Raw genomic sequence first — 27,122 nt, 5'->3', positions numbered from 1 at the left:
GAATTAAGGCTTAACTAAAATGGTAAGATAATACTTTGAAGGTAGCTCACTCTCCTGGTTGGCAAGTTGGTGCTAGCTATTGATAGGAGGCCTCAGTTCCTCTTCAGAAAGGCCTCTCTGAAGGGCTGGTTAAGTGTCCTCATGGCATGGTGAGTGGCTTCCCTTAGAGGGAATTATTCCAGAGACCATGGTACAAGCTGCAATGCCTTTTTAAGAGCTAATCACAAAATCACATATTGACACTTCTGCCATATTTGGTTGGTCACATGACTGATCTTGATTCATTGTGGGAGGAAACTATACCAGGATATGAGTACTGAGGGAACAACACAAGTTATGAATATGAGGAGACCAGGATCACTAGGGGCCATGTTGGATGATAGGTATCACAGTCCCTCTGTCGAAAATGAACTAGACATTTATGCATGGTTTTACTTTCAGACATAATCTGATTCCACTGATCTTATGTTTGTCCTTATGCCAATACAATACTGTTTTTATTACTGTAGCTTTATAGTATGACTTGAAATCAGGTAGTGTAAGACTTCTTCTTTTTCAGAACTGTATTAGCATTGCTAATTTTGCATTTTCATATAGGTGTTAAAGTCATCTTGTCAATTTCTACAAAAAAGAAACCTGATTGGGATTGCATCTGAATCTGTAGATGAACTTGGAGAGAATTGACATCTTAACAATAATATGGGCATATCTTAATTGTAGTATGGCATAGCTCTCTCAATTTCAGCTGTGTTTTGTACTTTTCGTATACAAGTCTTGCACATATTTTGTTAAATTCATCTCTTAAGTGTTTTATTTCTTATTGGATGCTATTGTAAATGGCATTTTAAAAATATCATTTTTCAGTTGTTCTTTGCCAGTACAGTTGACCCTTGAACAACATGGGGGGTCAACAGTCAAATCCGTGTATAACTTCTGACTCTCCAAAACTTAACTACTAGTAGCTTCCTGTTGACCAGGAACTTTACCAATGACATTAACAGTTGATTAATACATATTTTTTTTATATTTTATGTACTATTTACTGTATTCTTACAATAAAGCTAGAGAAAAGAAATTTCTAAAGAATGTTTCAAAAGAATGTTCAAACTGCCACAAATCTCCACAGAATTTTCCAATACATTTGTTGAAAAAATCTGTATAATTGTACCTATGTTGTTCAAGGGTCAACTATCTAGAAATAAATAAAATTGCTGTATTTTTCTTAATCAACCTTTTATCCTGAAGCCTTGTTAAATTCACTGTTTAATCTGGTTGCTTTTTTTATTTATTCTTTAGGGTTTTCTACATGCAGGAGGATGTTATCTGTAAATACAGTTTACTTCTTCCTTTTACATAGGCTAGAGCCAATTATACCTGGATTAGTACAATGTTGAATAAAAGTCATAAGAGTGGACACATTAGTAGAAGAAAAAGAAAAACCATATGATACCAAGAGATACAGAACATGTATTTAAAAAATCCAGCATCCATTTCCAAGAACCCAATTAAACGAAAGCTCTTAGAAAAAAAGGGTATAAAGAAGACCTGAAACCAGAAAGTTTGAGAACAGTCTCAAATTATCTGCTTAGAATACTAACTGTTTAGAATAGGTAAGGATTTATAATTAGGGTTCCCAACAGTTCTATAGAAAAAAAATATACATCTTTGTTTTTCACTTAACTCTAAATGAAATTTAGTGTTTCTATTCTGAAGGCAGGCAATAAACCACATAGTAATATTAGCAGCTATTGTGACGTTGTCATCAAGAAATGTTACTTTTAACTTTTCTTGTATCGTTAGTTAAAGTTTGTTTCTTGAAGACAAAATATTGGTTAGGTCTTGCTTTTTTTTTATCTTGCCTTCGAATTGGAATAAATGATTTACATTTAATGTAATGATGTGGTTGCATTTTAATTCTGCTACCCTATTTGTATTTTTCCCATCTTTTCTTTGCTCTTCCTTGTTTGTTTGCATTTTTTCCTGCTTTATATTTTAGATGAAGTGAAATTTTTTTTAGTGTCTCATTGTATCTCAGCTATTGGCTTATTAGCTCTGCCTCTTATTTTTTTCCAGTAGTTGCTCTAGGATTTACAATATGCATCTTTAACATTGATAATTTACCTTTAAATAATATTATACTACTCCAGATATAATGTAAGAACCTTGAACAATATATTTCCAGCTCCCTTTTTTTTCTTGTGGTATTACTGTAATATATTTTATTTATACATATATGGTACATTGATGTTCTTTTTGCTGTAAGTGGGCAAAAGAAGTCTTGTAGATTTACTGTCACCATTTCTGGTATTTGTATTCCTTTAGTAATCTTTATTCCCTTATATAGAGTCAGGTTTCCATCTATTATCATTTTCTTTTACCTGAGGAAACTTCTTTTGCTATTTTTTTTTCATCTTAAATGAACTTCCTCCTTCTCGCCCCTGCTTTTCTATCTACGACTTCTTTTTTTAATCTGAAAAAACTTTATTTCACTTTCATTTTGAAAGGATACATTCATTGTCTTTAGTATTCTAAGCTGACCTTTTTTTTTTCTTTAAGCATTTTAGAGATGTTTTGTTTTCTTCTGTCTAGCATAGCTTCTCGAGAATCTGTATATATTTTAGTTCTTCTATATCTATAAACGTTTTCCTCTGGCTTCTTGTAAGATTTCTTTTTGACATTTTTTTGGGAATTTGATTATTGTTCTTTGTACTTTTCCTTGTATTCATACTGAGGAGAGGGCTTATTGAGTTTCTTAGATCTGTGGAGTTATAATTTATTTATCAAATTAGGAAAACATTTTGTTATTTATTCAAACACTCCACCCTTGAATTCCAGTTACACATATATTAGTCTTCTTGATAGCTTGATATTATCCTGTGATTCTCCAATTTCTTTTCTTTTTCCTCTTCTCCTTTCACCCTCCCCCTGTCCTGTCTCCCCTCCTCCTTTACCCTCTTTATCTCCTTTTTTCTATCAGCATCTCACTCAGTTCCTCTGAAATTTCCTTCTGCAGTATTTAATATACTATTGATCCTACCCAGTGATATTTCCATTTCAGATATTGTTTTTGAGCACCAGAAGTTCATTTCTGTGGGGTTTTTTTTTATGTCTGCTATTTCTTTACCTCACTATGTTTTCCTCTAAGTCCTTGGACATATTTATAGTAGCAGTTTAGGGTCCCATTGTCTTAATTCCATTATCTCATTTCTGGAACTTTTTCAGTTGACTCATTTCACCCTGGTTTTAGGTCTGTTTTCTTCATATGTCTGTTATTTTTTTATTGGGTGTTGTGGACATCTTCAATTTTATATTGTTGAATGATGGGTCTTTTTTTTTTTTTTTTAAGGATTTTGGACTTTATTCTGACAGGCAGTTAAATTACTTTTTGGATTGACTCCATCCTGTAATTGTTTTTAAGCTCTGTTAGGAAGCAAATAGAGTATTTTTCACTGTAGGGCTTCTTTACCTCTGCTATTAAAGTATGAATTTTCTGGGGTTTCAAGTGAATTGCTTGTTTTTATGCAAGGAAGACTTCTCTGCTCAGAATCCCAATATTTCTCAGCTCTCTGGGAATTGTTCAGTTTATAGATCCCAATTCTTTGCCTTACCTCTTAGAATTTCATCTTGCATGCCCAGCATAGTGTTTGACCACAGACTCAAGTAGACCCCTGTGTAGATTTCTGGAATTTTCTGTGCATAACTCCCTCTTCTCTGATACATTTATAGTCTCTACTTGAGTTCTTTACTGCACCACAATCTGAAAATTGCCTTCTGGCAGAAAGCCAAGACAGCTGTAGGTCTCACTTCATTTACTTCCATCTCTCAGAAATCATAGTCTTATACTACGTGTTGCCCAGTGTCTGAAAACAGGTGTTTCATATATTTTTCCTGGTATTTTAGCTGTTTACTGTGAGATGGATAGTCCATTCCTGCATATTCCACCATGGCCACTGGAAATTCTTTCCTGTCTTTTTACCTTTTAGGATAAACATGGAGATAAGAAATTAAGTTTATATTCCTTTTTTTCCCTCTCTCTAGCAATTTGGGCTTTATGGAGTATATTACTAATATCTACTTTTAGATTTTTAACAGTTTCACTCATAATCTCCCATTCAATTCCCAATAATTTTTGAGGCACTATTTTACATGGTTCAACTATAATACAATAATGAACAAAATCCCATAGAATTATGATATTTTAAGCAAGTGAAATAACATGTACATTAAAGCTCATGAGTGAACTTTACAAAAATGTACATAAATTGTTTAAATAATAGCTTCATAAAGAATTGCATTCATGATTACAGTTATAAGACAACTACTTAATCATACTATTTTCTGACCACTCTGAGAAGTAACATGAATAGGTTAATAATTGATACTTAGTCAAAGAACATCTTTAATGAATTAAAATGTCTAGCATAGTCCTATAAACTTATGTTAAAATCTGCATGGTTTTGCTGTGTAGCCTCTGTCTTCCCTTTGATAGTCTTAAGGAAAAAAGCAAACAAAAAAAACAAAATCTCATTATTTCATGTATCAGTTGTATATTATTAGACTATTCTTAGTACATTTATTAATCTTTTATTTTTTTTTACCTTCTTTAGATTGTCAGTATTTAAACAGACCACATCATGCGTGAGTACAAGCTAGTGGTCCTTGGTTCAGGAGGCGTGGGGAAGTCTGCACTGGTAAGTTAGCCACCTAACTATAATTAATTAGTATAATACAGGAAGAAAATTGATATTAGCTTGCTTTCTAGTCACTAAATAGAAAAAGTGGTGGTATTTTTTTATATGCCTAGTATCTGGCCCACAGGGGACAGAGATTCATTCAGTAACTACAGGTGGTGTAGTTTATAATGGTGGCTCATTCATTCTTTCATCTACCAATTATTTATTGGCTACTTAATATATGTCAAGCACTAGTGTTTGTGATTTAGAGAGGAATAAGATTGTTCTCATTTTTAAGGAATTTACATTCCAGTGGAGAGAACTGATTAATATGCATACTAGAGGAGTAATTTCTGCTCTATTCCCATCTCAAACAAAGTAGAATGAAGGTTATATTTTTTATACATGCTGTATTTAGTAAATACTTTTGAGCTTCTGCAATGTCAGACTCTAGGGTTATAACTGGACAAAAAGTCAGAGTTCCTCATAGAGCTTACATTTTAGAATAGAAAATGTAATAAATAACACGAGGACTACTTAGTTATAATTGTGGGAGAGATACTTGTATTATAATTTGTGAAGAAAAGGACAGATTATTAAAATAAAACCGAGGACATGTGAACCTAAATTAGCATTTGAACAGCTGAGAGAGAAAGGTCACAGTTGTTGGGGCAGAACTGAACAGGTAGAAAACTACAGGGAAATAAGATGAGAGATAGGACCCAGATCATGACTTGAACACCATCTAAGAACTTGGAACTTATACCTAATGGCAGTGAGAAGCTACTGACGGTAGGGGTTTTTTTTGGAGGGGAGGGTGATACAATTGGTTGTATGTCTTCAATGGAGCAGTTTGCTCTGTATAATTTGGGAGAGAGGTAGAGTAGATATGGAGTGCAAGTTGGAGGTTAATGCAGTACACCATATTATTGTTTGTAGAAACTTAATTTAAGGCCATGGCAGTGAAGAGAAAAGTAGATGTTTTGAGAATTAAATAGGAGACAGAACTGACAAAACTTCATGCTGGATTGTTGTGAGGACTAGGAGAAAAGGAGCTATCAAAGTTGGATTTCTAGTGGAGTTACTAAGTAGAAGGGAAACATTGGAGAATAAGCAGGTTCAATCAAGAGTTGAAGTCAAGAACCATGCCAAATTTGGTATGTTTTTGAGATGCATTCAAGTATATACATAAAATAAATAATTGGATTCTCCAGATAATAGCATAAAAGAGAGACCTGTGATGTGATTTGGGGCAGGGCACCATAAATAAATATATCAGTGGTATTTAATTTCATGAGAATTACATTATTGTTAGTGTAAATAGTATCTCTAGCGAATGTTTGAGATTATCTGTCATTTTAAATGCATGTAACTTTTCAATTCAGCAAGTGCCTTTTTGGAAGTGCATTCCACATACAAGTTCACATGTACAGAATAACATAGCCAAGGGTATATCCATTGCAACATTCTTTGCAGTGGCAAGAGTTTGGAAACAACATAAATGCCTATCAGTAAACACTAGTTAAATACGTTTTTAGTACTTATTTTGAGCAGAATGGTATATAACCATTTAAAAGAACACAGTAGCTCTGTGCATACTGATAGTAATGATATCCAAGATGTATTATTTAGAGGGGAAAAGAGGTACCAAACAGTGTAGACTGCATTTGTGTTTTATAAAAAAGGAAGGATAAGAGTAGATATTATAAAATGCATAGACTATCCCTACAAGATTAAATAAACTACAGATAATGTATCAGTTACTTTCTTGGGAATAGAATTGGGTAGCTGGAAACAAAAGTCTTAGGTAGGTTTAATTACCACTGCATACTCTTACCTCTTTAGCATTTTTCCCTGTGTCCATGAATTACCTTTTCAAAAATAAAATAACTAAAAATAAAATCAACAGAAATAAATTAAGTTGTCTAGTGAGAGACTAGGAAAGAAGAGAAGAACTCAGGACTGAGCTCTGAGTACATCTTAACTTCTAAAGTAGGTAGGAATGAAGGATCCAACATAGAAGAATATATCTTGTATTTGAATATAAAAAATATATCTTTATATATTTCTGACTGCTCAGAAATAAAGTAGAGGAAGAGATGGTCTGGGAATATGGTGGTAGCTGGACTTGATAAAAGCTGCTTCAGTGCCTTGATTGTGCCATAACCATCCTGGGGTGGAGCTGAGGAAATGGAACCACTATTGTAGACAGTTGAAGAAGTTTGAGTATGAGAGGGAACAGAGAAAGAGGCAGAAGCTGGAGGGATCATGGAGTTAAGGGAGGAGTGTGTTCTGTATTTATTTTAGGGAGGGAGGTAGAGTATGTTTGTATGCTGGAGGCAATATTCCAGTAGAGAGGAAAATGATGATAGAGGAAGGAAATAATTGTTACAGATACCAAAAGTTCAGAAATAACAGAAGTAAAAACAGTTACTCACCAAAGTAGTAATTAGTAAAAGTTTGTTGTGCACACAACAAAGACAGTTTGCAAACCAGGATCAGTCTAACGAAACAGGTTCAGGAGTACATTGTTACAGAGCAGCTCATACATTGAGAAAGCAGTGACTGTTTCTTCCTCATAGTGACTGGTTATAGTATTAGAATGTTCTTAAATGAATAAAGAATTGGTCTTTGGTTACCTCCTATCAGCCTTGGGAAACAGTTTAAGTTTTGTTTGTTAATTTTAGAGGCATAAACAAGAAATGACTCAGTTAAAGTTAGCCTTGCTATTAAGGTAAGTTAAACTTTGTATCACTAACCTGGTTTTGTCTGCTCATATTTTTCAAGGCTGGTCTCCGTTTGTTTTTCATTTTAGCACATAAAAGACAGTAGGTGAGGAAGAAACAAAAGGATACAGTAGGAAAACTAAAGGAATAAAATGAAAATCTATATGAGTGAATGAGATGTGCCTGAGAACTGAAGGCATGAGATTCAGAGATGTAATGAAAGATGTAATGTAAAGAAAGGAGTGAGAAGTGGGATTTTCATTTTTGCAAGTCTGTTTAACAACTGGCCTGTAGAAAACACTTGGGTTCTCATATCTACTTCTGCATCCAGTTTCTTGCTATAGCATATGTTATATATACCCTTTAGAAAACTCCACTGAGAATTTCTGAGAGTGTGTGTCATTGTGTTGTAATTAGGAAAATAGTTGTTTTCTGATCCTTTGTCCTCAACCATATTTTGGGAACCTCTGCTCTAGTCTAATACATATTAGGGTTTTTCATTTTCATATTTAAATTATATGTAGTACTTAAAGATGAGATATTTAAATCCTTGATGAAAATAGTGTTTAAAGTTTTTGGTGTGATTATATTCTAAGTTTCCTTTGAAAAAGGAACTTAGGAGGAAAAAGAAGCTTGAAGTTTCCTATGTTTGAATTAATCTGTTCTGCTCAAGCTAAAATACTGCATAAGATATTCCTCTGAGTGATTTAAGTATAGATGACTTCAGTCCACATTTTTACCCTTGATTTAGGCAACAATATACCAGACTCTATTTTAAAGCTGTCTAAGAAATTCTTCACACTCATCTTCTGTACTTTTTTTCATTTGCTGAATGATAAAATACCTAGTTTCTAGTCTGTGCTTATAGAAGTCTTACAGATAAAGGTAGATAAATCTGAAAAAGATGATTAGGCAGAGTTCCAATGAAAAGAGCAAGACCTTGGAATCAGTAACGTGTGCCTTTGAATCTCAGCTGACAATGGGAAAAATAACTACTTCTGGGGAGAACATAAAATTTTATAAATTCAATACATTTATTGTCTTTTCTTCCCCACAGTTAGAGAAAGACTGTTTCAAGAAACTTTTTAAAATTTAGAATTTTTTGTCTCTCTCTTTTGAGGGCATGAGGTAAAAGATACTATAGATACATAAAGGGGTAAAACGGGACTTAAAATACTAATATCCATTTTTTAATGAAGTAGAATATATATCTATTTTTATTTCCATTGCATTTTAAAAATTGATGTAATAATTATATCTTTACAATATTTTTTGAGGTTAAGTAACATTCAAGAGGGGTTGGTTTTTATTTTTTTTTAATTTTTTATTTTTTTTAGAAATTATTCTTTTATTAATGCCAAAAGCAAAAATGTAAACAATGACATTTCTCAGGTGAATTTTTGACAACAAAATAATCTGTTCCTTTTTTGACAAAGGTAGATTTTCCTAGCTGAATAAAACATAACTGTGTACAAATTATACCTGGATAAAAAAAGGTGAATTGGCTGAATCCTTGAAATTTAATTAAAACGCCCCATGCTGGTGAGCATAAAACTGTTTTGCTGGTTTCCTTCTTAGTGTTGTAGGGTGTAAAAACGCAGTTAGTACAACTGCTGTTCAAACTGACGGCATTTGACATCTCAGCAAAAACCCTCTCCTCAGAATTCATATTTAAGATGGGAATCACTGAAAAGATTTAGTATAGATAATTTTTTGACCTGTAGACACTGGGTATATGCATTGGCTTTTTCATAAACCTGCCATAATGTCATCTTGACTATGCTTTCAGGCCTGAATATTGTGATCAGTGTCAAGTATAAAAATGTCTTTTTATTTTTTTTTTTGAGAGGGCATCTCTCATATTTATTGATCAAATGGTTGTTAACAACAATAAAATTCTGTATAGGGGAGTCAGTGCTCAATGCACAATCATTAATCCATCTCAAGCCTAATTCTCGTCAGTCTCCAATCTTCTGAAGCATAACGAGCAAGTTCTTACATGGTGAACGAATTCTTACATAGTGAATAAGTTCTTACATGGTGAACAGTACAAGGGCAGTCATCACAGAAACTTTCGGTTTTGATCACGCATTATGAACTATAAATATAAACAATCAGGTCAAATATGAATATTCGTTTGATTTTTATACTTGATTTATATGTGGATCCCACATTTCTCCTTTTATTATTATTATTTTTTTTTTTATTTTTAATAAAATGCTGAGGTGGTAGGTAGATGCAAGATAAAGGTAGAAAACATAGTTTAGTGTTGTAAGAGAGCAATTGTAGATGATCAGGTGTGTGCCTGTAGACTATGTGTTAATCCGAGCTAGACAAGGGCAATAAAACATCCACGGATGCAGAAGATTTCTCTCAAAACGGGGTGGGGGGGAGGTTCTAAGCCTCACCACTGTTGATCCCCAATTTCTCACCTGATGGCCCACCTGCGACTGTGCCTGTCTTAGGTTGTTCCTCCCTTGAGGAATCTTACCCGTCTCTGGCTAACCAGTCATCTTCCAGGGCCATACAGGGAGATGTAAAGTTGGTAAGTGAGAGAGAAGCCATATTGTTTGAAAAGGTTAGCTTTTTACTTCTTTGCAGATTTATGCCCTGTGGCTTCTATGCCCAGCATTTGTCTTGAGGTATCTTTACCACTTGGAGGAATTATGATACTCGGTAAATTCGATATGAGGCATGAATTCTATTTAAGGGTTGTAATTAGGAAGGATGGTTTTTATTTTAAGTCCTTAACTTTTCTCTGCCTTTTTTTTTCTAGACAGTTCAGTTTGTTCAGGGAATTTTTGTTGAAAAATATGACCCAACGATAGAAGATTCCTACAGAAAGGTAAAATATGAAACTTGTGTATGCATGTTTACAAATAATTGTTTATGACTTTAAAACTTGATCCATTGCTTTTTAAAATTATCTTGAGAAATGATACAAATATTCTGTTTCTGTTTTTAAAAGTTTTAGCACAATATAATATTGCTCATAGAACACTGCTTAGCTATAGAGAGCTCCATGTTCTGTTACTGATTAGTAATCTTTTTTTTTTTACTCATTTTCCTGGTGGGGAATTTTTTTTAATGTAGACAAATTACATATGAATAGTAGGTATATTTTTGATGACTCTTTCTGTGAACTAAAATTAAGATCACTTTTATAGTTGAAGTTATCCAGTAACTGAAAATTTTATTTTTGTTTAGTTACAACTTTGAAGAGAAATTTCACCTTTAGACTACAAAAAAATAAGTTAGCTTCTGTATGATACTATAATGATAGATACATGTCATTATACATTTGTCCCAACCTATAAACTTACAACACCAAGTGTGAAGCCATAATGTAAACTGTGGACTTTGCATAACAATGATGTGTCACTGTAGCTTCATTGATTCTAACCAACCTTCCACTCTGATATGGGTTTCTGGTCTGGTATGGGGGAAGCTAGTGGGGAACAGGGGAAGGGTCTATGAGAACTTTATACTTTCTGCTCAGTTTTGCTGTGAATCTAAATCCAGTCTAAAAGTAAAACTTAAAAGGTAAAATTAAATAGTTGGTCATGACAAAAAATACTATTATATTTAATTATTGAACTAGCTAGAATTACAGAGAATTTTCATGATTTTATTTCCCAAGTATGTTATGGGAGAAAAAAGAATATTACAAGAAAGACTAGTAGCCAACAATATACAAAAAGGTATGTAAAAAGTTAAGAAATTAAACCTACCTTTCAACAAATAAGAAAAGAGTGTCTTGTTTTACAGTTTACTCGTAATGGTACTGTAGCTTTTCTTAAATTCATCAAACCATACTGGCAGAGCAGTTTCCTTATTGGAAATAAAATTTGGCTTTAGATACATGAGAAACTAGAGACCTAATTTATTATTCCTTGAACACGCCCACTTACAGGTTACATTAGTCCCAGAAGTGGTGGGACAGAGAGTTTGTGGCACTTACAGTGGTGCTTCTCATCCATCCCTGATCTGACACAGAAGTAGAGTTTAAAATAGTCCTTAGGTTAATATGTTTATTTCAAAAGACAGTGTTGAATTACTGAAATTTCACCAAAGTAAGTTGGTTAAAGCTTTAACTACAAATGGAGATCTGTACCTAAAATGCTGAAGATTTATCACTTAATCCCTTTATTAAAAGTTTGCCACATAGTTAATAATTTATACTTTCTTTAGGCCAACCTTCCCTTCTTCATAAAACACAGACAATAGAATGCAGTGTATAAAATTTCACCTTATATACACAGCTTTTCCAAAGAAGTCCTTTTTTTAAAAAGTCTTGAAGACTATATGAGTTCAGTGTTACTCATTTTACTGCCTCTTTATCTCTTATATTAAAATTTTCCTTTGTGTTAAATTGGGGTCAAATTTCAGTAGCACTTTAACAACTTGAATGTGGCAAGTTAGCAAAATTTCCTTTACCCCAAAATTGTGTTTCCTAATTTATTTCGAGCTATTTAATACTGTTGTGTTTTCTTTGAAGATAATATAACTATACATATTTTTACTTTTTTGTGAAAAAATGTTATTTTTATACCTGTTACTTCATATTTATTTTTTTGTTACTGTGATGTTTTTTAAATTGCAAAATATGACCCCTTGCCTTCTAATAATAACAAAAATCATTACTCAGTTTACAGTGGTCAGAAAATATCTAAACTCATCATGAACAGTCCTCGCTTCTATAATATTAATAGAACATGCTTGAGACGTGTCCTTCATTGTAGTACCAAGTTAAGCTTCAACTAATACAACAAACTGCTGGAGAAAGGCTTTGTAGCTGTTAGTAGGTACTTTGAGTGCAGAGGTTGGACAAAAACTGACATTTCAATGTTACTCTTTCATTTTTCCTCTCCCCCCATTACCCCAACAGCAAGTTGAAGTAGATTGCCAACAGTGTATGCTTGAAATTCTGGATACAGCAGGAACAGTAAGGATGTTTTCTCTTTTTTTTTTTTTGATAGATTTTAATTTGTAAACAGGTTTGGTCATCTGAATAATTCCTCTGCATAGAAGTAATTATTCTGGTTAAGAACAAATTCTTTAAATGTAGGACTTTTCTTAAATTTTCTTATGTACATGACACCATCTATGATGTACTTCAATGGCCACAGATCCCTATTAAATTGTATGTTCAGTTTCTCCTCCCTGTATTAAGGTAAGGATTATGCTATTATTGCTTTAAAAAAATATTTTAAATCCGGAATTTTAGTTATGATAGGGGTTTCTCTGGGTTTAAATAAGACTCTCAGCACCATAGTCATTCTTTTTTATTAAAATTGGTTTTGATTTTTATTAGCATTTTAACATCTCAAGGGGCTGGTGACAAATACATGTTCTCTGACAAAAATCTTTAGGACTATTTTAAGCCTCATTTTTCTTATCTTTAAATGAGTATAATGAATGACATTAGGACATCATAAAACGGTTGTAATGATCAAATGAGGTGATGGTAAATCACTTTGCACAATGCCTGTTAAGTAGTCTAAGCTCCAAGTATTTGCTTTTATTTTCATTATCTTCATTTGTCAGCATCTTTATTATTTTGTTACTAATTACTGATGATTTGAAGTTAACACTGCCACAAAAAATGCATACATCAAGTGATTTTTTTTTCTTTTTTTTCTCATAGATACCTAGATAGATGGATAGACAGACAACTCTATTACATAATTCCCAGCTTTAAAATAGATGTTATTCTTAAATGTTATAAGTTGTTTAAAATTCAGCACAAATTTTTTCCTATAATTTCATAAATGATGATTAAGTTTCAGATAGTTCAAAAAAGTATAAGCAGATGAGACCAATTATAGCACTAATTATACTATAGTCTTTTCATTCTTTTGTGAGAAAGTGACTCTTGGTTCCAAAAGAAAGCTTTGGATCACTGGAACTACATCTTTCTTCTATCAGCTGAATCAAGAACTCTCCCCTCTTGTCATTCTACCTCCCAGTTTTCTTAGCTTCTAAATCAGCTAAACCCCTTTCTTCTCAGAGACCGACCCCAGCAGGTAAAAACCATACTTTCTACTTGTTCCTTTCACCGGCCTTCACAAGTGTGAGTGCATCCCTTCTTCCTCTTGGCCAATTAAGAAAGTTCTTCTCTACTGCATAGATCTTTCCTTGTGCTCTCAGTTATCTTGTACTTCTATCCTTAGGCTCAACACACTGTTGTAATTGCCTGTTGGCTTATCTCTGTCCCTAGTGCCTTACATAAAGCTTAGAAAGTAGTTGATGTTCCTTCATCTTTTCCCAGATCACTCTTTACTTGAAGATTTTTGCTCACTCTTTCCAGCACTGCTTCAGTCAGAATTCTTGGTGGTTTTAGTGTCCAAATAGAATCTGTACAGGTATTACAGATGATCAGCAGCTTGCCCCTCTCAGTTCCTTGACCTCCATCCTGCTTCAGCCATTCATACCTATGCTCTTAACCAAGGCTATGTGATTACAATACCTATAATACCATCCCAATCTCATTTTCAAGCAGCCCACTCTATTCACTATCTCATGTTTTTCCATCTCACTTTCATACCCTTCACCTTCACTGAAACTTGCATTACATTTAGCATAGCATCTTTGAATATACCTCATATCTTCAGCTACACTTCCCATATGTTCAAGCCCATCAGTCACCTGCAGGATATCCTCTACTCCCTTGACTTTTTACCAGCTTTTAATGTAGGAGATCACTGCCCTCATATGTAAAAATTTTACTAATTTGGCTTCCAGGAAATAACCCTTGCTTGGTTTTCTCCCTGTATCGCTGGTTACTCTGAAGTTTCCTGATTCATCTTCAACTCCTCAACCTCTCAGTGGTGGAGGACTTCAGGGTTCAGTACTTGGACTTTTCTTTTCTAACACTATCTTGGAGGTCATCTTTAGTAGCATCAAAATGATTTAATTAGGATCTATACATAAAAAGTGAATACATATAATTTTTCTAAGTCACACAAACGCAAATTATGGTGGTTAAAATTTCCCTCCTAATTCTGCAGTTCATTGTCATTGTTTCTAGTCATGTTATGAGGGAACAGGAATATTAATCTCACTGAGTTTCTAGAAACTATGTACCATCTTATGTTTCCTGTCATGATAGCATGTAAATTAAAAAATTCAATAGTTCATTTGTGATTATTCTGACTTAACTTGTTCCACTATACATTCAAGAAATAATATTTATGATTTCATATTTTTCACTATAGGAGCAGTTTACAGCAATGAGGGATTTGTATATGAAGAATGGCCAAGGGTTTGCACTAGTATATTCTATTACAGCTCAGTCCACGTTTAATGACTTACAGGACCTGAGGGAACAGATTTTACGGGTTAAAGACACAGAAGATGTGAGTATTTTTCTCTCTGTATGCTGTATTGCCATCTCTCTTGGGAAAATAAAGTGTATTTCTACCAGTAGAGGGTTTGGAGGCTATCTGCCACATACCTAAAAGAGCCATTGTGACCAAAAAATTTTTTGAACTTTGTAAATATACCTGCAGATTATATGCTGAGATTTATAGAAAAGTAGGACATACGTGGTAAAGTGCTCATTGTGCTGTGTGGGTAGTAAGTGCAATAGAGAAAAAAGAGGCATTAGTACTTGGTAGAAGTGGGACTGAAGCTTTGAAAGGTGGTAGTTACATCAGAAACAGTGTTCAAAGAACATTATTAAGAACCATAATGGTATGTTCCTCTCTCTCAAATTCATTGGTATAGTTCTAACAGTTTAGTCCTTTGAATTATGTTAAAGATTTTAATTACTGGGTTTTTTTTTTTCAGTATTCTTATCTTACTTGAAAAGCATTGTTATGCCTTATTGCAAAGGTGAAATGTATATTACATGTTCATTTCAGTTTTGGGCTACAGAGAAAATTCTTTTTCAGTTGTGTAAATCAGTATATGTATTTTCATTTGTACCTTTCTGTTTTTGTGTTCCCTCTCATTATTAATGGGAACATAATGCACCTGCTTAGCACCTTAACTTTGGGTAATATCGTAGGCGGAAGGGATTTATACTGCATGACTCATGACCACTGTAACCTAATAAATAGTTCTCTTCCTTCCCATGACTAATTTATCTAAGAGAGTTCTGTTTTCATGGGCAATTACATGCAAATCACTAAACTCTTGTAATGTTAACTTCCTTATCCCATAAAAACTAAAAAACATTAAGTTGTAGATGCCTAGTGTGTTTCATCTAACTCATAATTGCTATTTAGATACAAAATCCACCATGTCCCTTAAATTCTTTCTTTTATATAGTATCCCTCACCTCACAAATGACTGACTTTGTTCTCTGGACACCTTTTAACTGAGGATGTTATACAGTTTGTTAATGACCTGCTTTATTGGAAGTAGGTATTTGTGGATGGACATAGTCAAGCATTTCTGGTATGAAGAGAAAGGGAAGACATAGCTGCTTTGTGGCTCTATTTTTATTGTTAGTCCTCCTTAACATTTCATCTAAAGTGGTCTTTAGAAAATGATGTCACATGCACAAGTAGAGCTTGTTACTATGCTGGTCTCGTCACTACTTTTGGTGATTGTTGGACCATTGAAATGAAGCATTTAAACCACAGTTAGGCCTGAGGAGTACATCTTCTTTGTATGGTAGGAATTTCTACCATACAATTTTCTACTTGGAATTCAGCTGTTAATAGTAGTGCACATGATAAGTTTGAGATTATATAGTATTCTTAAAATACTAGAGCATATCAGTGTGGTAGGATCTCCTCCATATTTTTTGTCTCTTCCACCTTCTCTTTAACCCCCCATCTACTTCCTTCCCCTTTTTAAAGCACTTGGTGAAGCAGATAGTTCTAACGAACTCACCCCTGTTGGTGGCAGGTAGTGACTTACTTATAAGGAGCCAAGTAACAAATACGCTAGTGCTCATTTTATGTTTTTTCCTTCCCACAGGTTCCAATGATTTTGGTGGGCAATAAATGTGACCTGGAAGATGAACGAGTAGTTGGAAAAGAACAGGGTCAGAATTTAGCAAGACAGTGGTGTAACTGTGCCTTTTTAGAATCTTCTGCAAAGTCAAAGATCAATGTTAATGAGGTAACCTACAATTGCTTGACCACACAAACAATGCTTTTTTAGTTCCCTTTCAAGTTAACAGCCAAAAATAAGTTTGGTTAAGAAAAACTTTTTTTCTTTTAGGCAATTTTGATTCTATGGAAAACACTAACTTCTTGAAACCATATTCCTTCACTTCCATAGAATCATTCTGTTGGCTGTAATGAGGACATTAGTATTTCCCATATTGGTAAAAAGGATGTTAAAAAATATATTTAAAGTCCTGCTAAGCCTCTAAATGATATGCCAGAAAGTGGTGTGTGAAAATTGTCACATTATCTTTACATTATAACAATTACTTATGCAGATGGATATAAATAGGTTTAAAGTCAAGTAAAAGAAAAGAAAAATCAAAGTAGTTATTATAGCGAGCTTCTGTTACACAGAAAGGTATTACCTCAAAGATAGCACAGAATTGGTTGTTTTAAGTCCTGCTTCCCTTTGGTTCATGACTCACAGGGACAAATCTGTGTGAGTGTGGACATGAAACTGTAATTCACTCTGTCTTTTTAGGCCTGATACAGCAGGTGCACAAGGCTTTTTTTGTCTGTGACTTCAGCCCTCCACTATCTGGAGAGCATAGCTGTGGACAGGAATGCTTAACAAGTGAGCGCCTGCCTGAGTGTAAAGGGCCAATAGTTTACTGAATCCCCATTAGTGCAGTCCCCAACTGTCACCACCACCCAGGCAAAAACTTAAGACGGGACCTTTGCGTTTGTTAATTTTAATATATACCTTTTTTTTTTTTTTTAAACAGAACAGGCTGCTTTCTTTTCTTGGTAGTGCAGAAGTATTCACTTTGCTGGTATACATGCCATTTGTTGCATCATAGGTAATCAGCCAGCATTCAGCTTACTTACTGCATAGATGAGAGTTAACAGAGTCATGTGTTTCTGTTTGCCATTCCTTTCAGACCTGTGGTTCTTTAGGTCACTTTTCCTTGACCAGTATGGTTGTAGGATACTGTTTCACTTTTAAAATGAACAAAATTACTTTATACATCTGGCAGGCAAAAAATTTAAGCTTTCTGCAAATCCTGTTTTACAAATAATCAAAAATGTCAGAGCTTGCTTATTTTAAATAAAAAGCAATTTTAATAAGTATGTAAAATTAAAAGAAATTCATAGACTTCATTTATTTAGCAATATTTATTGTGTGCTAGTGTGTCTGGCACTGTGTTTGGCACTGGGGTAACAGTCATCCACACAGACATTATTCCTGCCCTCAAGGGTTTTCATCCTAGTGGGGAACAAGTCCAGCTGAGATTTTCAATAATACTTATTTCTTATTCATTACCAAGTAAATGAAAGGAAATATGATATGCCCTAGCTTTAGCATTCTCTGATGTGGGATTATAATTTCATAGATGTTATTTTTTTTAAATATAACTAATCATAAAATTTTAATTTTTAGTATAGTCTTTAAAAAAGGATAACTTCACAATAATGCATTAGGATTGGTAAATGAAGTTGGCTAGGGGAACAGTAGTGCAAGGTCACCATCTGCAGGAGGATTGGTTTTAGGGATCTGGTTCTTGCTGTCCTCATCCTCACCCTCTCTGCTATGTACCCATGAAGTCTGTAGGGCTCAGCTGGAGCTGGATTTGACCAGGATCCATATTTCACTGGAAAATATTCCTTACCTTTTAGTTGTAAGCATTACATGTTTGTGGGAACTGAGATGCTATTAAATCTCTGGCTGGGTTGTTGTCTCCAATGCAGCAGAGCTGTATGTTCACAGCAGTCTTGAACTTTTGACATGAGGCCGTGCAAAACAAAAAGACAAAACAATAAAACAGAATGAAATATATTAGCTACTTAAGATTCCAAAGAATCTACTCTTTTGGAAGATATACAAACTTTATGTTAGGAATTCTTAAGACTGTAATAATTTGAGTTTCTTTTTATAGTGTGTTAATCCATCTACAGACTTCCTTTGATAGTTAATAGTCTCAGACAGCTAATTCCATGCAAACATTTTCTGAATGCCTGAACTTAGATGGATCATACTATCACAGGATTCAACTCTTGGACTCAAATTTAAAATCATACAGGTACATACTGTTGGCTAAATAGCCCTTTAATTCTCTGATCTCTGTATTAGAGCATATATACACACACACACACATACATATATACATATATACATATATACACACACACACACATACATATACTATTTTTGCTATGTTCTGAAAATAGTACATAACTATACCAGAGTCACATCAGTCTTAATCAACAATTAATTGCTCTTTGTTGAGGCTGGAATAATAATTGGAATCAAGACATCCCAACTGAGGAATGGCAGAGAGATTGAGAAACTATTCTGTGTTCCCTTTAGATTTTTCTGTAGGTCAGAGATGAGGAAGAACCTAGGCTGAGGACTTACAGCATATCTAACCAAATACTGTAGTTCGAACTTGCCCTCATCAGTGAACCAGCTGCTGTTGTGAGGTAGGCAATGTTTGCCAAAGAAATTGTTGAGGATAATACTACAAAATTATTTACCGTTTGATGCTACAAAATCAGTTACCATTCTGTATAGTACCAGAAACCTGCAACTGGCTAACATGAGGAAATATGTGCTTTGATTAATTTACTGTTTTATTCTTCTATTATTTTTCATTTTATAGCTTATGCATTGAGGCTAGGGAACTACTAAGAACTTGTTTGTGGCACATATTCAGTTCTTGAAGGGCTTTGGAGTTCTGATGCAGACTGCCATTTTGTTGGTAAATTCTGTGTTTTCAGCTCTCTTAGAAATAAGATAATAGAGTTAAATGGTTTAAAAACTGTGAAAGAGGGGAGGATGAAGCAGAAAGAAAAGATTATAAATGAATCATTTTTGTAGGTTTGGTATAAATTGCTCTTTTTTTATTTTACAATTTAGCCTTATATTCTTAGGACCATTTAAAAAAGTAAACAAAGGTTTTTTTATCTGAGTACCATCTTAAAGAAATGTAGGCCAATAATTTAAAAAATATCTTACCTTTAAAACTAACCGAAAAGATGTAAGAACAATAAAAAGGATTTCTGTTTACGCTTCATTCAGACTCATCCATTATTGACATGTGTGTCACATGTTTGCATATCATACTCCTTTACTCCTGAATACAGTAGCATATATATCTTTAGATCAAAGATGTTTTCTTAGACAACCACATACCATTATTAAAATCAAGAAAATTGGTATTGACAAAGTCATGTTTGGTGCATATTCAAATTTGCCAGTTGTCACCTCAGTGCCTCTAAGAGCTAGAATATTTTGATACACTTTTACAAAGCACTGTTTATTGCAGATGAATAATAGTAAGAGGCTTCTGTGATATTTGTTTCCATTCCAGGTCATTTGTAAAAGAATTTGCATTTCATATCAGAGAACCAAATTCAGCTAATCTGTTTCATGTTCCAACACCTTGGCATATTTAATACTATGAAACTATATATAAACATCATAATTAAAATAATCTGCTTCTGTGAAATAAGTAGTAGTATATTTTTGTCTTTGATACCTTGCATTTTCATCCAAAATGAATCTAAAAGATTTATTAACATACTATTTTTCACTTTAAATCAGCGTTCTCAAACTTTTTCTATCTTTTATTTTAACCAAAATTAACATCACCAAAAAGGGGCTAACAAAAATAATGTGATTTTTTTTTTTTTACATGTAATATCTTGAGAGGAACACAGTACCTGTTTTGTCCTATTCCAGTCAAAATGTGTAACATCAATCTAATCATGAAGAAATATCAGACAAACCCAGTTTGAGGGAAATTCTATAAAATTACCCTTCATTATTTTTCTGATGCAACAATGTCATGAAAGATGACAGCTGAGAAACTGTTCTAGATTTAAAAATATTAAAGTGGCAGGAAATTAAAAATTAAAGTGACAGCAGTATGTGATCCTGGATAGATTGGTTTTGGTTGTGGGTAGGGGGTTATTTTAAAGGACATTACTGGGATAACTGACAAAATTGCACTGTAGTTGGTGCAAAACAGTGTATCAATGCTTACTTGAATGTGATAACTATTTAATATAGTTATGTAAGAAAATATCCTTGTTCTTGGTAATGTATACTAAGCTATTAAGGGACCTGTATGCAACCACTCTCAAATGGTTTACAGAGGGAGAGAGAGACAGAGTGCCTGTGTATGTGTGTGGAGAGAGAGATGGTAAAGTACATGTGGCAAAATGTTACAGATTGGTTAGTCTGGCTAATAATATATACAGATTCTTGGTGGTGTTCTTGCAACTTTTCTTTATGTTTGAAGTTTTTAAAAAGTTAAATGTGATTCAAGTTGAACATTAATTATTCCCTTAATAATTAGGTTTTGAAGCATAGAAGATGCCATGAGGAATATAATTTCACTAGCTTATTTTTTGCTACTAATTGTTTTTCCTAATTTGTTACTGAATATCTAAAAGCAAGTATATTTTTGTCACTCTAAATAGGTAGGTCCTGCTTTACCCTGACTGTGGGTCAGCTGGTACTTCTAAGAAACCTGCTAATAGCAAAATACAGATCGAAGAACAGAATAATATTTAATAGAACCAAGATGTTTTATGAAACAAGGTCTCAAATATCAGTTAAATAAGTGACTATTTTCTGTTTTTATTTAGATATTTTATGACCTGGTCAGACAGATAAATAGAAAAACACCAGTGGAAAAGAAGAAGCCTAAAAAGAAATCATGTCTGCTGCTTTAGACCCACAGTAAGCAGCAGCTCTGAGCCAGGTAAGGTGCTAAAAGAAAAACAAATGCCTTTTTCAGCCTGGTCTTTGGGGCTTTCCACGACCTCCACCACTCCTCATGTTGGGGCATTTCCAGACTTCTGTAACTTACAGATTGATGGATAACTTGTAGGTTTGTTCATCTGTTGGTGTTTGCCTCTCTCCGTACAAGATGCTGAGCTGTCTGAGAGCAAGGACCATGTCTGCTTTGCTCACCACTGTGTCCCCAGGGCCTGGTACAAAATGGCTATTTAGAAAACAGTGGTCCTTCACTCCCAAATTCATGCCAAACTGAAGTAGAGCAGTGTTTCATGTGAAACAAAAGGGCTAACATGCACATCTGATGAATTATTTCAAAGTGAACACTCCCATATATATCAGTAATAGTCATTCCTGCCCAAATGCAACACCTGCTCTGATTTCCTAACACCACAGATTAGTTTTGCCTCATCTTGAACTTAACATAAACAAAAACACAATGTATTGTTTTATGTCTGGCTTCGTTCACTCAAAAATATGTTTTGGGAATTATCTTTCTTGCATGTAGCAGTAGTTTTTATTATATGATTTACTAGCAGTATATTTATATATTCTACTGGTGGACATTTGGGTTCTTTTGGGGAACTAGTATGGGAAATTCTATGCACATTATTATACAAGTCTCTATGAATATATGCATTTCTGTTTGGTCTGTATCTAGGAATGGAGTGGCCAGATTTTTACTATGTATAGTGACAGAAGATAACTGCTAAAAAGATTTTCAAAGTAGTTGTACCAGTTTACACACCTACCAGCAGTTTATGAGTTCCACATTCTCCCCAAATTTTGTATGGTCAGTCTAAAACTTGAGCCATTCATTCCCCTGGATGTGTGGTGGTATGTCAGTGTAGTTTGGATAGTCATTTTCTCTCAGGTATGAGTTGACTTTGAAATGTTTCTCTGCAGGCTTCTAAGTAGTAGTTGACTTTAAGTACCACTTATATTTTCATTAAGAGAACCCATTGGAGAGAAATTAGTGGCAACATTGAAGCTGCCTATCAAGTGAGGTCCTGTGAGGCCATTTGTTTATTTTTCTTTAATTGTATGTTTAAATCCTCTGAACAGTTTTTACTTATCTTCATCAGCTCTGTAAATAATACCATGAAAGAATATTTTCAGGGAGTGGCATTTTAAGATGTAATTTGATGCTGATTATGTAAAAATTACTAAACTTGGTACAGTTACAGTGAAGTCGGCTCTTTCCACCTGAGAGTTGGTTACAACAACTCTTGTTAAGTCTCCTGGGTCCAGTTAGTAGATTACCTCTTCCTGAGCACAAGATTAACTAATATGTGCTTCCTTAGAGAGACAATGGATCTCTCTCTCAAGGAAAACAACTCAGTAATTGTGCCCTATTCTAAATGAAGGTAGGGAGAAAATGGGCAGAAAGGAGAAAAGGGCATAGAATTGTCTCTGGTAGTTGGATTTAAGAAAGACAGTTTCTGGCCAACTGGTTGCTTTAGGCTTTCAGTGAAATGTTGATTCAATAACTATGAATCATCAGTTCCTGAAAGTGATTATTGTTAAAATTGCCAGTGTTGGCGTTTTCTAGGTAAGGGTGCAAATATATTATTTGACACACTTATAGTTGACTGGCTCATTGATACTATTACCTTAGTTGACCCTAGTTTAACTTCCAATTCTCAGAAAATGCCCTTTTAGCTTATTTTTAAAGGAAGAAGTGCCATCTCCTGGCCTATGGTGAAAATTCCATCATATACATCCTACATTGTATCATAACATGTTCACCTTAGAGGAGAGAAATCTTGGCCTAGATCTAGAAATAAGACTTTCATCCTGGTTGCATATGTTCTTAGGCTCTGATATGTAATTCATCTTACAATAATATATTCATTAAATTAACATGATCTCAACGGATGTTTGATAATACCCAATAAAAGGACACTTAACAATCAGAATATTTTGCAGAGCATTTTGTTGTGATTATAGTCTTGAAGTGCCATGTTGATCCTGTTTAAAAAGAGGTATAGTATAAACTTAAATAGCAATTATGAATGTTTTCAGTAATTGTACATGAACCTTGAGGACAGCTTATCTAGCCTTAGCCTTTAGGCAAAATTGTATTTAAATCAGTACTCTTTTTAGTGTGTCCCACTTTTAAAGGCCTAGGAGAGAAATTCATCTTCAGGAAATTCTCCCTTTAACATACTTCTTTACTGCTAAGCAGTAAGACCAACTTTGAGACTTCTGCCCTTGAAAATGGGGTTCATCTCTTTCTGTATCATCTCTTATCCTAACCTGTACTAGAAGTAGTAGTCCTAAAATAACAATCACGAAATGGTTGAATGAAGAATTTCCTGTGGAAAGTTTATGCAGGCAGGTGCCGTTCCCTTAGTGGAAAAGGAACTATTAAAAATGTGATACTGGGATAGAAATGAAATAATCACTGTTTTCCTCTTTACAGACAGGACTGTCAGACATATTGTGAAACACTGGAATGAAACTATTTTTAAAACATTTTTAAAAAGAGTTTAAAATAGCCCTGCTACTGTAGCTCCTATAATTAGGTCTCTAGTAATGATCAGCCAAAATCATTGTTTCTTTCTGTGTTATTGGATAACTACTTCTTTACTACCATCTCCTGACATTAAAAGATTAACCATGTATATATCTATATCTATTCAATATTCTAGATTACAGGAATGAAGAACTGTTGCCTAATTGGAAAGTGCCAGCATTCCAGACTTCAAAAAATACATCTGAAGAGGCTTCTCCTGTTTTATATATTATGTGAAGAATTTAGATCTTATATTGGTTTGCACAAGTTCCCTGGAGAAAAAAAATTGCTCTGTGTATATCTCTTGGAAAATAAGACAATAGTATTTCTCCTTTGCAATAGCAATTATAACAGATGTGAAAATAAATATACTTGACTCTAATATGATTATACAAAAGAGCATGGATGCATTTCAAATGTTAGATATTGCTACTATAATCAAATGATTTCATATTGACCTTTTTATCATGATTCCTCCCTGTCAAGCACTAAAAGTTGAACCATTATACTTTATATCTGTAATGATATAGATTATGATATTTCCCCTCAAACTCATTGCAGCAGATAACTTTTTTGAGTCATTGACTTCATTTTATATTTAAAAAATTATAAAATATCATTCTGTCATATTCTAATTAAAATTGTGCATAATGCTTTGGAAAAATGGGTCTTTTATAGGAAAAAAACCTGGGATAACTGATTTCTATGGCTTTCAAAGCTAAAATATATACTAAACCAACTCTAATATTGCTTCTTGTGTTTTACTGTCAGATTAAATTACAGCTTTTATGGATAATTAAATTTTAGTACATTTTCATTTGGTTTGTGTGTTTTTGTTATTGTTTATAGATTAAAGGCCTTTATTTTATAATGACTACATCATTTTAAATGCAGTCATAATTCTATAATGACCACATCATTTTAAATGCAATGGTAGCTCCTTTCTGCCTGGTACCTGCAGAACACTTGGCATTAAACCCCTAGGTAATGGTGATTTTTTTAAGAGCAGGTCTTGTACTCTCTGTTCTAGACATATTTATTCCTCCTGTACAGTAAAATACATCAGACTACATAGAATAGTTTTGTATATTCTCTCTTGATTTTAAAGATTGTATATTATTGAATAAAATATTCCACTGTGTATTATTTTTATATGTAAGAAGATAAGTTTAATACTGTATCAGGGTTTAACTTTTACTATTTCAAATCTTCCAACGCTTGTATTTTCATCAAGGGAATCCTTTCATCATTTTTAATTTGTTGGGTGTAAGTTCACCAATGAAATGTATGTAAAACTTTTCATATTTGCTTTATAATAGATTGAAGAACTTGAGAGAAGTGGGTGAAAGTGAAAAAGCACACCCAGGATGTGTCAATTGCTTTTGCTTCAACTATATATGAAGCAGTACTAGTATAGAAAAGATTGCTAAGTTAAAAGTTTAGCTGGTTATGGAGTGGTGCTTTTCTTTTCCTTGCCAGTCTTTTTCCACTTTTAGAAAAATGGGGCTCAAATAGGGCATGGACGTAGGGTGATATGACTTCTGTATTCTCCATAGAGGTGGAGCAAAACTTAATTAAGTGCTGGAGAAGGAAAGAAACAAGCTTAGGAAACCCTGTGCCTTGTCCCTGAGTACTAAGGAGGAGACCAGTCATAGAAAGTCTAAATCATTGCTCAGGAGTCTAGATACTGTCTTAGTGTAACCAGGTGTGAAGTAGTATTCATGCCTGGCTGAGACTTGCCAGGAGTGTGGTCAGCCCTTCAATTATAAAGTGAAATTTCAAAATCAGATTTCAGATGTAAGCTCTGACCAACTTGAGAACATGTTACAGTATTGTAAAAAAATATTTGGAAATTGTATTCTTTTAAGTTTCTAATAAACTTAGTTACCTAATACTTACCTTCTACTGATCCAGTTATACATATGTCTGGGATTGAGGGGTCAAAAATCAAATAAATTGAATAATTTTTTTCAAGTGAAGCATTAGGGCCAGTCTGCAGGTTAGGGTGGCATATTTAAGGTCCTCTAAAGTCATTCCACTTTAAAACTTAACTTGTCTCAACCATTTCTTTGGACTTAAAATCACAGACAGACATCTCACAAATGAGTGAAAATTTCTAAATATTACCTGTTACATAGATTGTGTGGTTATTTGCCAGACTAAGTAGAAATCATTAAATGAGAATAACTCCAAGTTACAATCTGTTCAACTATTAACATAAACTTGGTGTCCTGTATTTCAGAACACAGTAGAGAAAGATGACAGGTACTGGATTCCTTTGCTGCATCTCACATAGTCCACTTGGGATCAAGGTGGAACTGAGGAAAGATGCCCTTGTGCCACACAATAGTGTACAGATCAGGACCAGCTGAAATCAGAGATAGGCATTGTTATCTCAAGGAAATCTGCCATTGCTGAGCAAGATGGAAGGGTATCCTGTTGGAACATGTGAATTGTGTGCTTCTGGATTGCCTCTGTGTGAACTCCATAGGGCTCGTTCCAGAGGGGAGGGTACCTGAGATGAGATGTATTTTTATAGCTGAAAAATCAAAAAATCCTCAAGGATATTACATGAATCTCATATATATATCTGAGAATTGACACCATCTTGGTATTTGTGGCTATTGAAAGTATAATAGCTTTGGGTATGTGAGTTATATAGAATTTAAAGGAGGCTTGAAATCACAGTTGCTCGTTTGCTTTTCTCTCCACTAAAACACATTATTTTAATGGCTTACTTGTGCTCCCAATCTAATTGTAGAAATTAACAGTAAGTACATAATTGAACTGTAATTTTACCCTCCACCAGGGGGAGCTTCAGTATCAATGAACACTTCTACAAACAGTGACCTCAGAGTACGTATTCAAACCGTCTATTCTACAAACACTGTCTACAAACACTGTTCCTCACAGGGGTGTAAAGGCCTTCCCTCAATAGTTTGTAATCGGACATACACAAAATTCATCAGAGAATGAATAATACTGTAATTTACTGAACTGTGACTGCAGCGTGAGTTCTTAGGAATCTTTGTAGAAGTATGAATATTGGTGTTACTCTTCCCCTACAACTTTGAACTCATCTCTGTTTGGCATCTTGATCAGCCATCATAACTAGCCACCTTTTACTCCTCTGAAAAAGCTGCTGCTTTGAAGTTAGAACATACTTGAAAAAAGGTCCTTGAAAGATACTGATCTTTATTTTATTTACTAAATTAAAGCAGGTTACTGGATCTGGAGCTCTTTATCTCACATTTGAACATTCTTCATTTTCTGGACCTTCCCAATTACCAGTATTTTGCCTCATTTTCCCTGTGGGTACATGTTTATTTGTCCATG

General features: G+C 34.0%; 1 protein-coding gene across 6 annotated transcripts in view; it reads left to right on the top strand.

The window, feature by feature from the left end:
- RAP1A (RAP1A, member of RAS oncogene family) overlaps positions 1 to 25,680 on the top strand; it is a 75,939-nt gene extending 50,259 nt beyond the window's left edge. For all 6 annotated transcript variants that reach the window (XM_037005379.2, XM_037005378.2, XM_037005376.2 and 3 more), the window contains 7 exons: positions 4,608 to 4,691; positions 10,176 to 10,244; positions 12,288 to 12,344; positions 14,617 to 14,757; positions 16,331 to 16,474; positions 21,118 to 21,233; positions 23,923 to 25,680. In XM_037005379.2, coding sequence (XP_036861274.1) covers positions 4,635 to 4,691; positions 10,176 to 10,244; positions 12,288 to 12,344; positions 14,617 to 14,757; positions 16,331 to 16,474; positions 21,118 to 21,204 — 555 coding nt within the window. In that variant the 5' untranslated portion in view covers positions 4,608 to 4,634 and the 3' untranslated portion in view covers positions 21,205 to 21,233; positions 23,923 to 25,680. The remainder of the gene's footprint in view (positions 1 to 4,607; positions 4,692 to 10,175; positions 10,245 to 12,287; positions 12,345 to 14,616; positions 14,758 to 16,330; positions 16,475 to 21,117; positions 21,234 to 23,922) is intronic.
- The last annotated feature ends 1,442 nt before the right edge of the window (positions 25,681 to 27,122 follow it).

The sequence above is a fragment of the Manis javanica genome, chromosome 4, assembly GCF_040802235.1.
Source record: "Manis javanica isolate MJ-LG chromosome 4, MJ_LKY, whole genome shotgun sequence".
Taxonomy (NCBI): Eukaryota; Metazoa; Chordata; class Mammalia; order Pholidota; family Manidae; genus Manis; species Manis javanica.
Note: the sequence above shows the minus strand (reverse complement) of the source record. Positions and strands in the feature narration are given on the sequence as shown.